General features: G+C 63.9%; 2 protein-coding genes across 6 annotated transcripts in view; one reads left to right on the top strand and one right to left on the bottom strand.

Moving 5' to 3' along the window:
• NOC2L (NOC2 like nucleolar associated transcriptional repressor) overlaps positions 1 to 9,425 on the bottom strand; it is a 13,870-nt gene extending 4,445 nt beyond the window's left edge. Inside the window, exons 1-14 of one of the 2 annotated variants that reach the window (XM_081057812.1) lie at positions 9,327 to 9,425; positions 8,237 to 8,396; positions 7,510 to 7,951; positions 7,243 to 7,371; positions 6,221 to 6,395; positions 6,012 to 6,131; positions 5,229 to 5,349; positions 5,053 to 5,143; positions 3,601 to 3,679; positions 3,369 to 3,479; positions 3,078 to 3,191; positions 2,249 to 2,437; positions 1,924 to 2,063; positions 1,080 to 1,191 (exon numbers count right to left, since the gene is read on the bottom strand). In XM_081057812.1, coding sequence (XP_080913938.1) covers positions 1,080 to 1,191; positions 1,924 to 2,063; positions 2,249 to 2,437; positions 3,078 to 3,191; positions 3,369 to 3,479; positions 3,601 to 3,679; positions 5,053 to 5,143; positions 5,229 to 5,349; positions 6,012 to 6,131; positions 6,221 to 6,395; positions 7,243 to 7,371; positions 7,510 to 7,535 — 1,407 coding nt within the window. In that variant the 5' untranslated portion in view covers positions 7,536 to 7,951; positions 8,237 to 8,396; positions 9,327 to 9,425. Of the gene's footprint in view, positions 1 to 1,079; positions 1,192 to 1,923; positions 2,064 to 2,248; positions 2,438 to 3,077; positions 3,192 to 3,368; positions 3,480 to 3,600; positions 3,680 to 5,052; positions 5,144 to 5,228; positions 5,350 to 6,011; positions 6,132 to 6,220; positions 6,396 to 7,242; positions 7,372 to 7,509; positions 7,952 to 8,236; positions 8,397 to 9,326 lie in introns of those variants that run through there. The other variant, XM_081057811.1, reaches the window with a different exon arrangement.
• KLHL17 (kelch like family member 17) lies at positions 8,529 to 14,529 on the top strand. Of its 4 annotated transcripts, XM_081057815.1 has the most exons (13): positions 8,529 to 9,051; positions 9,812 to 10,071; positions 10,172 to 10,293; positions 10,451 to 10,672; positions 11,081 to 11,197; positions 11,438 to 11,651; positions 11,923 to 12,067; positions 12,150 to 12,317; positions 12,705 to 12,793; positions 12,889 to 12,962; positions 13,149 to 13,330; positions 13,620 to 13,727; positions 13,842 to 13,959. In XM_081057815.1, the coding sequence occupies exons 1-13, from the start codon at positions 8,666 to 8,668 to the stop codon at positions 13,846 to 13,848; spliced, it is 2,094 nt and encodes a 697-aa protein (XP_080913941.1). In that variant the 5' UTR covers positions 8,529 to 8,665; the 3' UTR covers positions 13,849 to 13,959. The 4 variants fall into 4 exon arrangements, with proteins under 4 accessions (XP_080913941.1, XP_080913940.1, XP_080913943.1 ...); XM_081057814.1 differs by having other exon boundaries at positions 13,620 to 14,529; XM_081057817.1 differs by lacking the exon at positions 8,529 to 9,051 and adding an exon at positions 9,112 to 9,277 and having other exon boundaries at positions 13,620 to 14,529.

Below are 14,529 nucleotides of genomic sequence, written 5' to 3'. Positions count from 1 at the left end.
GAACACTGCCCAGGGGAGCACAGTGGGACCCGTGCCTAGTCTCTCAGCCAAGGACCCGTCCCCACCATCCTTGCAGGGAATGAAGTGCTGGTGAGAACACAGCGGCTCCCTCGCAGGGCGCTGCCCTCTCCCTAGGTTGGCTCTGCTTGACTTCCCATCTGGGGGAGGGGGAGCAAGTCATTCATGCAGGCACAGAGCTTGGCTTCTGGCTGTGGTTTTCTCTGGAGAAGAGAGGCCTGCACCCCTGGGCGTGAGAGGGATGTATGGGGCGTGGCTGTGGCAAGCCAAGGTAGGGTCAGTAAGAGGGCTGTGCAAAAGAGTAGTCCGCAGGAGACCATGGGCAGAAGGGGACAGAGACGGGTACCCAGAGCAAGCCGGCAGGCACGCTGAGGACTGGGAGGGAGGGCATCCCAGGGGACTGGATGTTTTCCACAGGACGTTCACAAGACCAGGAGACTGGGGCTCCCTTCCCTCCCCTACGTGCTAAAGGGCGGAGCACAGCACTGTAGTGGCCAGGCGGACACAGTCCTCTGGCCTGTCCCATGGGTGGTGCTCAGGCCTCTCAAACGGGGAACATGACTGAGTATTTGCTGGGTTGGGGCCCAACTGCCAGTGGGTTTCAGGGCTTTGGAGCACATCCTTTCCCCATCTGTGCCACGTGAGCATGCAAACACAGACGCACAGCACACACGGGGGTGAGTAGAGGCCGGAATGCGGCCTTGCGATCAGACCTGGGCTTCAAGCCCAGCTCTCCTGCTCACTCTAACCTTGGGCAAATGCCCAGATCCACCCAAGTCTGTGCCCTAAAACCAGCACCCTTAGGCCCACCCTGCGGCACAGCTGTCCTTGTCCTCGCGGCCACTCTTGCCAAGCAACGCGCTCTACCAGCCTGAGCAGGTATCGGAGTATGGAGTGCAGGTGTCCACAGGTGAGGGACCAGCGCTCAGGAGAGCGACACCTAGCGGAGCTCGGAGGCTCTGGGCAAAGCAGGAAGCCCCGCCCACCCACCCCCCCCGCCCCGCCCACCCACGCCCCGCCCCGCCCGCCCGCCGCGCCCCGCCCCGCCCCGCCCCGCCCACCTCCAGGACGAAGGGCAGCACCGGGATGAAGACACCCGTGCGCTCCGAGAGCAGCGTCAGGGCGCGCACGCAGTGCATGCGCAGCGGGTAGTAGCGGGCGGTGGGGACCAACCTGGGGGCGGGAAGACGGAAGTGAGCGGAGGCCCAGACTCAAAACCCTAAAACGAGCCTCGCCCTCCTGGCCAGCTCCCCGACCCTTTCACAGGGAACCCCAACCTCAGCAGGAGCCCTCCCTGTCACGCTGTCAGGTCAGAGGCCACACATGCACCGACGGAATCCTCGGCTCGAACGGGGCGGGAAGTCCCGCGTTAGGGACCCGCCTCTCCGCTCAGTTACGGGGCAGGGGCGATCACTCATTCACGTCGCTCTTTCTTCCCTGAGCGGCATCCACGGCTCCCCATTCAGGAGGGCAGGGGTGCCCCTCCCGGCCAACGGCCATCAGGCCACATGTGGAGGCCAATGCGAAACGAATACCAGACCTGCGCTGCCCGAGAACCCCGCAAACCCGAACTCCCTTCAAACTGCACACAGACCTCTACCCAGCACCCCCAGAACGCACCTGTGCGCTGTGTCCTGGGACCAAGGTGCTGGAGCAGCCCAGCTGCCCATGGGTCACAGATGGCCCCACCCCCAGCCTTGTTGCCACGTCACAGACCCCAGACCCTGCAGGTCTGGCCACTGGGAGCACTGCCCAGCTCCTCCTGGAAAATTAGCCTCTCCCGGCCCTCCAGGAGGCCTCCCTGTAAGCCTGGCCCTACCCTGACCTCCAGAACAGCCTCCTGTGACCTTCCGGATGACCCACGTGACCCTGGCCCTCAGAGCCACCCTGCCATCCCTGACTCACTTGATGCAGCCGATGACAACCTGGGAGAGGGGGTAGATCAAGGGCTGCAGGGCTTCGCTGGGACACACGGTGCTGAGGACACGGCACCACAGGCGGAGGCAGTGCACGAACTGCCAGTTGTACACAGACTGGTATGTCTCCTGGTGGGGTTCCATCTCCAGGTCAGCCCGGGGTCCCCATCTCATCCACAGCACCATGCCCTCCTCCCCCAGTCCACAGCTGCTGGGGTGTCTCCCCAGGAGGCCCAGCACCCAGCTCAGCCCCACCCATTGCCCTGGGGGCCCGGCAAGGGGGCTCAGCCACCCCTCCACCGCCGAGTGTTCACCTTCCTGCGTGTGGTCATGGCGTTACGCAGGTGCACGGCGAGCTGTCGGATGTACAGGAAGGCGTGCTGGTAAGTGACCCCCGTGTCCAGGGCCAGCAGCTCAGTCAGGGTCCGCTGCATGAAGTTGATGAGGGGCAGGGCGCTGGGGGAGGTAAACTTGCAATTCCTCACATACGTGATGTACATTTGCTGCCGGGAAGATAACAGCCACCTGAGCTCCGGGGCCCATGGACCCTCCACCAGACAACTGGGCCTTTTGCTCAGAGCTGCTGCCTCTGCAGGCCCCTCCCTGTGCACGCCCCTGCTCCCCGTGTGTACCCACCAACCTCTGGCACAGGGTACATGCAGAGGAGAGGGGCATTATGGGGAGGGGTGAGCTCCAGTGTGAACTGTGGGAAGTAGCAGGGACACCACACAGGCACTGGGAGGGAAGCAGACAGGACCCTGCTGCAGGCAGCTCTATGCAGGGGGTTCCAGAGGGTCCCCATGCAGGGCAAGGCAGGCCACCCCAGGCTTGGAGCCCGGCAGCAGAGCCCCTGTCCCTCTTCACACCGGATGTCCTCATCCACTGAGGGGAGAGCTGGGAGTGCAGTCCACAGAGCCCCAGGGGAGTCAACGCTCTGGTCACTATCACTGTGTCCGCGCCTTCCCTCCCCCTGCCCCCCGCCCCTGACCCAGGGAGGAAACAGTGACCAGGGCCTTGGAACCAGTGCAGGGGAGGGCCGCTGACCACAAAGGCAGCCTGCCCAGCCCTCCAGCCAAGACTTTCAACATAGACCCTGATGGACAGAGCACAGCTCCACAGGCAGGAGCCACACGGCCTCAGTACCTTGAGGACAGGGCTCAGGAAGGTGTCCTTTTTGTGCCGGCAGACTCTGGTGAGGACCAGGAAGGCCAACACACGTAGCGTCTCCTCGCCCGTGCTCCACAGGGTCACCATCCTCTGAAGAGAGCAGGACGTCACTGCCTGTCTGGCCACAGGCCCCTATGGGCATTGCTGTGAGACAGTCCCAGCCTCGAGCCCGTCCCCACGTGCTGGGGCTGTGCTGCCTGAGGGTGGGGGGTGGGCGCAGGTGCAGAGGCTGGAACTGGGACGTGTTTGCATCCCGATCATGCCCACCTTGAGCAGCATGCGGCACTGCCTAGGGAAGGTCAGGAAGTAGGGCACGGAGTTGCCCACATGCTGGAGGAGGGCTGCTGCGACTGTCGTCTCTGCCACGCAGGCCACCAGCTGGGGGAGCAGGAGACGTCCGTGAGGCCCCAAACCCACTCACAGCCAGATGCAAAGGACTGGACCCTGGCCTGCGGCCAGGCCCTGTGGGATCCGGCAGACCCTCCCGCTGGCACTGCACCTGTATGACGGAGCCCAGGTAAGCCTTCACATCCAGCCGGAGCTTCCCCCACAGCGGGCTGCTGGACGGCTGCTGTACCCTGCAGAGAGGACACAGTGCCCGCCCACTTGAGACCCCCAGCTACACACAAGGCTGTTCCGTCCATGCAGTCTCCAGGACACGAGGCACATGGGCCCTCGGGAGACCCCCCATCTCTCTACAAAAAGCTCAGGGGCCCCTTACCACTGGCTAAGACCCTCTCAAGAGTGAGGAGGAGCAGCCCCAGGACAGACGGCCAAGAGCAACTGTACTCTATGTCTGAGCCCAGACCTGGCCACTTGCCCCAGAGTCCACAGAGGCAGCCATACCCTGAGACCCAAGCCAGGCATCGCTAACTACCACTGCACGTTGGTTTTCTTTGGACCACACATACTTAAAAACAAACAAACAAGTCATCCACATTTATAATTTAGTTTCACCAAACACTCTTTTGAAAAATGGAAACACCTGGCAACAGTGACTACCTTTCTCAGAAGTTTCTCAACAGCAGAACCCCAAAGCACTCACGGAACTCAGCACGCAGTAGGTGCTCATTAAAACCTGCTCTGATGCAAAGGGACAAAGGACAGGGGCACCGGCAGCCAGTGTGCCCTGACCCAGGAAGCAACTCCCGCCACTTCACCCAAAGCCCCGCCCTTCAGTGACCGCTCCGCTCAGTGCAGTGCCCCCTCACAGGCCCCCGCCAACACTACGCCTGCGCCCACTCACTTACTGCCGGTACCAACCAGACGGCTGCCTCCACACGGCCGAAGCCCCCTGAGCCATCAGTCCAGCCCTGACTGCCGGCCTGAAGCTGAGGTCTGCCCATCTCCAGGTCCACCGCCTCCCCCACCCTGGTGACAGCAGGGCCCCTCCATGGAGACGTCTTTCTCTCTTTGAAGTGTCTGGGGTGAGTCTGACCCTCCAAGGCCCCTACTGCTTCCACGTGATTGCATGGCCCTCCCAGCCCCAATGGAACACATGTTCTCCCAGTTATCTGCTGCTTCCCTCTGAAGACTGCACACGGCCTTCTCTGCTCAGTGTACCTCTAACGTGGAAGTTAAGGTTCTCAACCTCAGCACTGAGGCCCCCACCTACAGACACACCCCCCAGCCACAGAGCAAAAGGCACTGAGAGTGGACAAGACTTATTCATCCAAAGACGAAGAAGAAAGAGTCCTGACCTGGGACGATGGGGGAGCAAAGTCAAGCACCTACTCTGCAGCCCAAGAAATTCTGTGCAGAGAATTTCCCTTCTCAGAAAGAAGAAAGAGAAAAGGATGGGGCCTCTGACTGACGCTGATGCCCAGATCCTTCCCAGAGCCTGCAAAGAACCTGTGCTGTCCTCACGTCCCTGAGGACCAGCCAGGCCTGGGGCCTCTGCGTTCCACAGCAGGGCCCTGAACACACCCCCGCCCACCCTCCTCCCTCTCACCTGCTGCTGCCCTTTGGGGCTTTTCCAAACAGCAGCTTCTGGAGGCAGCCAAGCAGGTCTCTGATGCAGAAGGAGACCAGGGCATTGAACACTGCAACAAGGGGACCACACGTGCCACTCAACAGACAGAAGATGGAACAGAGAGCCTCATCACACATCCCCTGGCCGCAGCTCACCAGCACTGTCTGTGACCTGGAACTTGCTGGCCTCAGCACCTTCCTGGTCCCCTTGGGCGGTGCCCACAGCTGCTCGGAGCGCCTGCACGACCTCATGGAACAGCCTTGGAGTAAGGTGCTGCTGAAGGGACAAGAGGGCCCAGAACACTGGTGAGCCTCTGGCCATGTAGGACGGGGGGAGGGGGGTCAGCAGGGCTTCAGGAACCCACCCTGTGAGAAAGGCACCCCTTGCCCACCCTCAGACACAGGGCCGACGTGGGGGCAGTGTGACTCAGCCATGTGCTGGGAACAAAAAGACAGTCCAGAATGCTGGGAGGGCAGGGAGCCCAGCTCAGGGACCATGGGGTCGCGTGAGAGGCCAAGGGTCCCAGACCTGGCCAATGGCCAGCTCTGGCTAGCACCTGGAGCTCTCCCTTCTGTCCTCTCCTTTCCGTGCAGGAAGTACTGCAACAGACTGGGAAAAGCGGCTCCACAACTGGCACAGGCACAGAGAGTTCGGAGAACAAGGAGCCCAAGAGAGAGACTGAAAGCACGGGAGCAGGCAGAGCCCCTAGAACCTCTGACTGAAGGAAGACACCGTCCTGAAGCCCCGAGCATGAGGAATAAGCACGCGAGACCCATTTGCACTGAACAGGATAGTGCCACAGCTCAGAGAAGCGGCCCTCCCACCTGCAGCCCCAGAGAAGGAGCCCGCCTACCTGCAGCCCCAGGTGCCAGAAATGAGGCAAGCGCAGACACCTAAGGGGGGAGTTTGGCAGTTGCCCATCCCATGCCATTTCTTACTTTTGATGCCTGCTTCCATCTCTCAACCATGGCGAGGGTCACAGGGACAGAATCCCTCTTCTTCCCCTTCAGCCCTCTGGAGACGCCATCCTCATCCTCGTCTCCCTGCTCACTGGCTTCCTGCAGCAAACACAGAGGGCCAGGCTACAGCAGGATGCAGGGTCCACGAGCGTGCCCCAGCTCGCAGCCAGCTCAGCCCCAGCCCTCACCTCCAGTGTTTCTGGCAGGGAGTGGGGCTGCTGCCCTTCGTCCTCAGAGCTGTCCGAATCGCTGAAGTTGAGCAGGCTCTGGTCGTTCTCCTGCAGGAACTTGTAGAACTCTGGGTCTCTGAGCTTCAGCCGAGAAAGCTGGTCCTTGTGCTCAGAGGCATAGCCTTTACGGCGGCTGGAAAGGTGGGGGTCGTCACGTGTGACGGACAGGCAGAGCCAGGGGGGCTGCGGCAGTGAGGCTCCGTCCTCCGCACGGCCAGCTGGCTGGCCTCCCCGGGGAAGACGTGGGGCTTGGTCTGCTCCCTGCACAAGTGCTGACAGCTCAGGCAGGGGGTTTTCAGGGGCACCTTTTCACCAGGTTCCTGTCTGCCCCAGACTCCAGGCTCACGTGCTGCACAGCCCCCTGTACCTGTTCTAACGCGCGCACTGCAAACCCAACACATACCACACCGGACTGGACTGCTCCCAAGCTGGTGCTGTCTGCACCCCGCTCCATGGCCATGTGCGGGAACGCTGCCTTTCCTGGCGATCCTGCCTCCTCTGTCCTCTCACTCACCCTAAGGTCTCCCCCCATCAGCGCCCTGTGCTGTCTGTCGTGTGACGTGACTTCGCTGCTCCAAACCCTGAGCTGCCCTCCCAGGATCTTACTGGGAAGCCCCGTGAGCGGCCCATCTCGGTGTCCGTGGGGTCACCCCCGCCGCCACAGCCACACTGCCCCTCGGGGAAGGGCCTGCTCCCCGGACAGCACAACCGTCTCCTGCTGCTGTGTGCGCGCTCGCGCCCCCAAAGGCCCCGCTCCGCGCAGCCGCCGCCGCGCCCCTCCCCCAGCGCCCGGGCCCCTCGGTCCGCGGCACGTGCGTCCGCCGCTGGCCCGACACAGGGCGCGGCCGGAGGGGCGCAGTTCCCGGTCCCCGGACCCGCCCGGAGCGCCCGGCGCGCCCGGCACCCTCGCGGCGGGGGCGGGGCACCAGGAACACGAGGGACTCGGCTGACGCGCAGCCCGTGGGAGGCGCTCCGCTCACCTGGCCGAGGGGTTCCCGCGGGGCCCGTCCGTGCTCCGCGCGGCTCCGGGGGCTCCTTCGGGCTCGGAGTCGGACTCAGAATCAAAGCCCGAGGCCAGAAACTCGTCTACCGTCAGCTCTGCCAGGCGCCTGCGGGTCCCGACGCCCCAGTCACGGCTCCCTGCCGGCCAGGCGTGTCCCCGCCCCGCTGCCCCAGGAACACGGAGAGCCCCCTCACGTGTAAGCACCCGCTGGGAGGCCGAATCGGACCCCAGGTGGCCAACTCACCGCTTACGACTCCGCGCCGCCGCCATGGCCGCCAGCCTGCAGCGTGCGCCCCGCTTCCGGCCCCAGAATGCCGTGCGCTAGGCGTCCTTCCTCCGCTGCGCGGCGCCCGCCGGCTGGCTCTCCGGTTCTCCGACCGTGGCTCCGGCGGCCTGTGAGCGGGAGGGCGCGTTCACATCCTTTGTGCTGCGGGTAGCGAGCGCTAGGGCTCCCGAGTCGTTGGCACGCGGGTGCGGGTTCCTGGCGCAGGCCTGCTTCAGTCGGCTCCTGCACGCATCCGCCGAGCGCCGGGTTGCAGAACTTGAGCACCAAGCAGGACCAGCTCATTATCTGGGTCCTTCTGCGTAACACTTAGTGGTAACAGTACTGCCCCGGAGGAGGGTCGGGTCTGGGGCCCCCTCGCCCGGTCTGCACACAGCCTGCCCAGGGCTCCGTAGACGTGTGCCTGCGAGGATTTCAACGCATCGAGAAAGGACAAAACGCCATCAACAGAGAGGGCTCCTATACAGAGAGCTCTTGCAAATCAAGAATAAAAAGCCAACACTAATAGGGGAAGCTTTAGATGTTCGCCAAAAGATAGATGACGGCCTGATGGCCAGGCGGGCCGCGCTCTGATCAAACGAGGATCAGAACGATGAGAGCGTTTGCATTTCACGGGACAGTCCCACAGCACCTGTGCTGGGGGAAAAAGGGGAAGCGCTGTTTTTGAGGCCTGTTTGTCCAAATCTACCTGAAAGTACTATGCCTCATGCTTCAGCCCAGTCACTTCTCATTCTTCTGGGAATTCACCGACGAACACATCTGCATAAGTCCACAGCTCGGGGCTGGGCAGAGTCGGGCCCCTTTGGAAACAGCCAGGAGGTGCAAAGGTCCAGAGGCGGGAAGGATGCCTGGGGGAGGGCAGGTGGAGGAATCAGCCTAGGCCCTATCCTACCTCCTCGGAGGACCCAACTCCCGAGGGCGAGGGTTCTCGGACCTGAATGGCCAGACCCCACGACAGTGGACCCCACAGCCCCCGGGACGCCGGCGAGGCTCCGGTCAGGACCCAGCCACCTCTACCCGCTCAGCCAAAGCCCAGCTCAAAGCCTGGTACTTGTACGGGGGTGGGGTGGAGGGCTTCTGGACTGAGTGAGCGACAGTGATAGGAAGCTTCTTGGAGATGAGCGACAGCGGGGACCGGGGGCTTCCTGGAGGAAGAAGGGAGGGGAGCCGGGACACAGAGCGGACTCGTGTCCAGCGCTGCGAGCCCCAAGCCGCTGGGGAGCGCGGGAGGCGGGGCGGGCGGCGCCGAGAAACAGCGGCTGCAGGCGGGCGGCGGGAGCCAGAGACGCCGAGCGGACCGCCGCTGCCGCCGCCGAGCAGCCCTCCAGCGGTCCGTGTTTCCGTTAGTCTGTGCCTCCTCCGGGGATCGGCGGCGAGTCCGGTGGCCGAGCCCATGCAGCCGCGCAGCGAGCGCCCGGCCGGCAGGACGCAAAGCCCGGAGCACGGCAGCCCGGGGCCCGGGCCCGAGGCGCCTCCGCCGCTCCCGCCGCCGCAGCCGCCGGCGTGAGTGTGCCGGGGGCTGAGTGCGTCCCGGAAGGAGGGAGGGAGGGTCGCGCGTTGGCAGGCTGCCGGGAGGGTCGGCCTCAGCGCCCGGCAAGTCCAACCCGCCCCCCTCCGTTTATCCGCGCACACGGGACGGGGAGCAGGGCGTCCAGAGGTGTCCCCTCCCGCCGCCCTCGAATCCTGGCTGCGCGGCTCTGACACTCCGGCGGCTGGTCTGCAGAAGGGGGTGCGGATGTGGGGGCGGGGCCGCTCGGGAGGGTCAAGTGAGGTCACACCTGCCGGGGAACCCAGGGATCCGCTTCAGAGCCGCCTGCCAGCACGGACCAGCCTCACTCCGTGCACTCCCTGTGTGCCCGCTGGTGCTGCAGACACCGGACTCCGCTGGGGGCAGGCACGGAGAGGGTGGACAACGATGCACAGAGGGAGCCTCGTTCTTTTTGAGAGTCGCAGGCAGAGGGGGCGCGGGGATAGTTTGGTATGTGGTGCTGGGGGTGGGGAGCAGAAGAAGCCGCGCAGGCTCAACAGTGGACCTCATGCTAGCAGAAGGTGCGAGCCGAACCTTGCTGGACCCCAGGGAGGCTCCTGGAGGTGAGGGAGCCTGGGGGGCGGAGCCTCGGCGGCAGGGGAGGTCCTTGTTGGGCTACAGGTGTGGTCTGCTGGGGAAGGAGTGGCCTCCTGGGTGCGCTAGGCCACGCCCAGGGCCTCAGGGGCAGGTGAGCAGCTCCCTGCCGATGCCTCTGACCGGGCATTGCCTCTGCAGCCCCGAGGCGGAGCGGGCGCGGACCAGGCAGGCGCGTTCCGCGGCCCCCATGGACGGTGCGGTGCAGCTGCTGAGCCGCGAGGGCCACACCGTGTCCCACAATTCAAAGCGGCACTACCACGATGCCTTTGTGGCCATGAGCCGCATGCGCCAGCGAGGCCTCCTGTGTGACATCGTCCTGCACGTGGCCGCCAAGGAGATACGAGCCCACAAGGTGGTACTGGCCTCCTGCAGCCCTTACTTCCACGCCATGTTCACAAGCAAGTACTGCCCCACCCAGCGTGGACACTGGGGGGGGGATGGGGGACGGGATCTGCAGACCTCCCAGGGCAGCACTGGCCTGACCTGCTGTCCCCACAGATGAGATGAGTGAGAGCCGCCAGACACACGTGACGTTGCATGACATCGACCCTCAGGCCTTGGACCAGCTGGTGCAGTTTGCCTACACGGCTGAGATCGTGGTGGGCGAAGGTAACGTGCAGGTGAGCCTGTCTCACCCCTCATGTCCAACACCCACCGCCTCCTGCCTCAGCACTCCCCTCACCCCCAGCGTCCCCTGTGTCTCCGGCCCATCCTCTCAGTTCTTCACAGCCTGCTTCTCTGTCCCTGCCTCTGGCCCTGTCCCTCCTCGCCCCACAGACTCTGCTCCCAGCCGCCAGCCTTCTGCAGCTGAATGGCGTCCGTGACGCCTGCTGCAAGTTCCTGCTGAGCCAACTGGACCCCTCCAACTGCCTGGGCATCCGGGGCTTTGCCGACTCGCACTCGTGCGGCGACCTGCTGAAGGCAGCACACAGGTACGTGCTGCAGCACTTCGTGGACGTGGCCAAGACCGAGGAGTTCATGCTGCTGCCGCTGAAGCAGGTAACATGCCAGCTGGGCACGGCCTGGGCCCTGACACGGACCCTGGGCCCTGCACAATGCAAGACCGGGCCCCCGCGGCCCTCTCCCTTGTTCCCAGCCTCTGACCCATGTTCCAGCCCCACCACCCACTCCTGTAGTCTCCCGCGCCCACCTTCTGACACCACCCAAGCCTTCGCCCTCAACTCCCGAGCACATCCCAGCCTACAACCCCAACCCATGGTTCTGAGTCCCTAGGGCTGCTCTGGGCCCAGGTCCCCAGGAACCGAATCTGTGGCTCCTGACCCTGCTTGGCCCCTCCTCATAGGAACACTGGGCCCCCCGTTGGACTCCCCCTCCCAGGCACCTTCAGGGCTCCATGGGCCCCCAAGACCCTCCCCAGATCTCAGATCTGAGGGTCCCCACCCCCAGGTGCTGGAACTGGTCTCTAGCGACAGCCTGAACGTGCCTTCAGAGGAGGACGTCTACCGTGCCGTCCTGAGCTGGGTCAAGCATGATGTGGACGCTCGGAGGCAGCACGTCCCACGGGTGAGGCCAGTCCCTGGGTCGGGATGAGGACTGGGCACTGTATCCAGGAGAGGACGCAGTGGCTGAGGGCCTGGCTGTGCCTGGGCTCCTCTGTGTCCAGGGACACCGTGGGTGTGATGCAGGCACACATCTCCAGAAGGGCCCAGCATACAGGTGGACAGTTGTCAGGGGGTCTCAGTGCTGGGGCCAGGTGTACCCACAGGTCCTACCCGCTGCCTAACTGGTGCCCCTGCACCCCAGCTAATGAAGTGTGTCCGTCTGCCCCTGCTGAGCCGGGACTTCCTGCTGGGCCACGTGGACGCCGAGAGCCTGGTGAGGCACCACCCTGACTGCAAGGACCTGCTCATCGAAGCGCTCAAGTTCCACCTGCTACCGGAGCAGAGAGGCGTCCTGAGCAGTAGCCGCACGAGGCCCCGGCACTGCGAGGGCGCAGGCCCTGTGCTCTTCGCCGTTGGTGCGCCCACCCGGCTGGCCCCCACGCCTCTGCCCTGCGACTTCTGCTCATGAGCCCAGCACCAGCCTGCCCCACCCCACGCTGATCACACCCTACACCGTCCCCACGGCTGCTCCTCCACCCACTGGGGAAGGCCCTGTGTGGTGTGGCCCACTCACAAACACCCATCCCTCCCCCGAGCCCAAAACCCTTGACCTTGAGCTGTGCCAGAGCCCGCAGCCCATGGCCTTCCTGGGCCCCTCCTCATGCCCCATCACATCCTCCTCCCTAGGTGGTGGGAGCCTGTTCGCCATCCATGGGGACTGTGAAGCCTATGACACACGTACTGACCGCTGGCATGTGGTGGCCTCCATGTCGACACGCAGAGCCCGGGTGGGCGTGGCAGCGGTGGGGAACCGGCTGTATGCTGTGGGCGGGTAAGCGTGGAGGCTGCTCTCTGGTGGGGCTTGCTGTATGCCCACCGGGCCAGCCATGACTAGCATTGGACCCCTCCCCTAGTTACGATGGGACGTCAGATCTGGCCACTGTAGAGTCCTACGACCCTGTGACCAACGTCTGGCAGCCCGAGGTGTCCATGGGCACGAGGCGCAGCTGTCTGGGTGTGGCTGCCCTGCACGGGCTCCTGTACGCAGCCGGTGGCTACGATGGGGCCTCCTGCCTCAACAGGTAGTGGCCTTTTGCGGCGGGCTTGGCAGCAGCTGTGGCTGCATCAGGACGACAGAGGTCAGACCTTGAGGGGAGCAAAGAGAGATCCCGCCTGACTCAAGTTACCAGGGTCTCATAGGCCTCCTCACTTGTGCCAGCCCACCTGCCCCTTCCTTTCCTCTTGGGGTCTTTCCCACAAGTCCAGAGGCTGGGCCCAGGTGGACACTCACACAGGATCACCCAGGCAGCCGGGGGCCCGTGTGTGTCCCTCAGGCCTGCCTCCTGCTCCAGTGGGACTCTGGGGTCAGTCTCAGTGACATCCCAGCATGGGATTTGAGTCATTCCCCAGGGGAAGGCGAGTCCTCATCTGCCACTGCTCGAGGTCAGTGGTGGTCCTGGTGTCCGCAGTGCTGAGCGCTATGACCCCCTGACGGGAACATGGACGTCTGTCGCCGCCATGAGCACCCGGAGGCGATATGTCCGTGTGGCCATGCTCGGTGGGTGACAACTTACTGGGTGTAGTACCCACCCCTACGTGCTCCCCCCGAAACCCCACACAGCAGGCACAACATGGGCATGTTGAACCCTGCAGATGGGAACCTGTATGCCGTGGGCGGTTACGACAGCTCATCTCACCTGGCCACAGTGGAGAAGTATGAGCCCCAGGTGCGAAATGCCCCAATCCCATGAATCCCCCTTCCCAAGGGCTGCCTGAGGTCATCACTCTGGCCACCCACCTCCCCTTTAGGTCCCACCCCTGTCCCACAGACACCGCCCTGGAGCAGGGGTCTGCACTGGAAGTGGAGGGGGGCTGGTGATGGGTCTGCCCCCAGCGGGTCCCCTCAACCACAGGTGAACACGTGGACGCCAGTGACCTCCATGCTCAGCCGGCGCAGCTCAGCTGGTGTGGCGGTGCTGGAGGGGGCTCTCTACGTGGCCGGTGGCAATGATGGCACCAGCTGCCTCAACTCTGTGGAAAGATATAGCCCCAAGGCTGGTGCCTGGGAGAGTGTGGCCCCCATGAACATCCGAAGGTGCGCTGTCCCCCAGCCCACAGACTGGGAGTGTCCCCGTCACTACCACAGCGGGTTTGCCCCCCTCAGAGACTGACAAATGTGTCCCATGGCCTCACCCCTGCATAGTGTGTCCCCCACCCATGCTCTCCTTCTGGCCTGTGCGCTTCCCTAGAGGTTCCAGGCGGCCCCACCCTCGGGGCTCCTCCCATGGCCCCGTGGCCCCAACCTTGGGGCTCCTCCTATGGCTCCGTGGCCCCACCCCCGGGGCTCCACCCCAAGGGCTTATGCCCTCCTGCCCCGCCCCCAGGAGCACCCATGACCTGGTGGCTATGGACGGCTGGCTGTATGCTGTGGGGGGCAATGACGGCAGCTCCAGCCTCAACTCCATCGAAAAGTACAACCCAAGGACCAACAAGTGGGTGGCTGCATCCTGCATGTTCACACGGCGCAGCAGCGTGGGCGTGGCGGTGCTCGAGCTGCTGAACTTCCCGCCTCCCTCCTCGCCCACACTGTCCGTGTCTTCCACCAGCCTCTGACCCCGGCGCGGACTGCACAGAGGCCAGACCTTGCGGCCCCTCACATGCCTTAAGCCCCGCAGAGGGCCCCAGCGCCTCCTTCCCCTCGACCAGTGTGTCGGGTTGGGTTCCTCGGCCCCCGCCAGGGATGTCCTGCACCGTCTGTCCACGTCTCTGTGTGTTGAGGCCGCCCATTTCTGTTCATTCCTCAGTGCTCATTTATGTGTGTACCGTTTATTTGCTCGTTTATTTATTCAGTATTTATTGATCGATGAGCAACGCTGCAGCTACCAGTTTATATGTTTACTCTGGAAGTGTCCTGCGTGGGTGGGACCAAGCTGCCCTCCCAGTGTTCTCCCGCCACGCTGGGGGCACTGGTGAGTGATGGGGTGGACACTCATTGCCTGTGGGGCAGAGCCAACTCGGACTCTGCAGACCTGGAGGGACCAAAGGGCAGATGCAGAGCGGCCTGCTGGGGTGGGGAGGCTTCTGAGCAGGTGCAGACCCCCAGCTTTCGCTTTGCACACCACCCTTGCCTCGCCAGGCCAGGCACACTCCCAAAGAGGGCACGAAGGGGGCTTCCTGCCTGTGAGTGTGGTGTCTTTTCTGGGTCCTGCACTGAGCTGGGCACACATGCGTGCCATAGACTCCTCACAGCAATATGAACCAACTTGAACAATAAAACGTCTCTTGGACTCTGGG

Source organism: Rhinolophus hipposideros, assembly GCF_964194185.1.
Source record: "Rhinolophus hipposideros genome assembly, chromosome: 8".
In the NCBI taxonomy this organism is placed as follows: domain Eukaryota; kingdom Metazoa; phylum Chordata; class Mammalia; order Chiroptera; family Rhinolophidae; genus Rhinolophus; species Rhinolophus hipposideros.
This window is presented reverse-complemented; position numbering and strand designations above follow the sequence as displayed.

Bases quoted from the DNA above. Each gene is read 5' to 3' on its own strand.
- KLHL17 (XM_081057814.1), top strand. From the start codon at position 8,666: ATGAGCGACAGCGGGGACCGGGGGCTTCCTGGAGGAAGAAGGGAGGGG. The intron at 10,673-11,080 runs GTAACATGCCAG...CCCCACCCCCAG, and splicing joins TGCTGCTGCCGCTGAAGCAG to GTGCTGGAACTGGTCTCTAG. The intron at 11,198-11,437 runs GTGAGGCCAGTC...CCTGCACCCCAG, and splicing joins GGAGGCAGCACGTCCCACGG to CTAATGAAGTGTGTCCGTCT.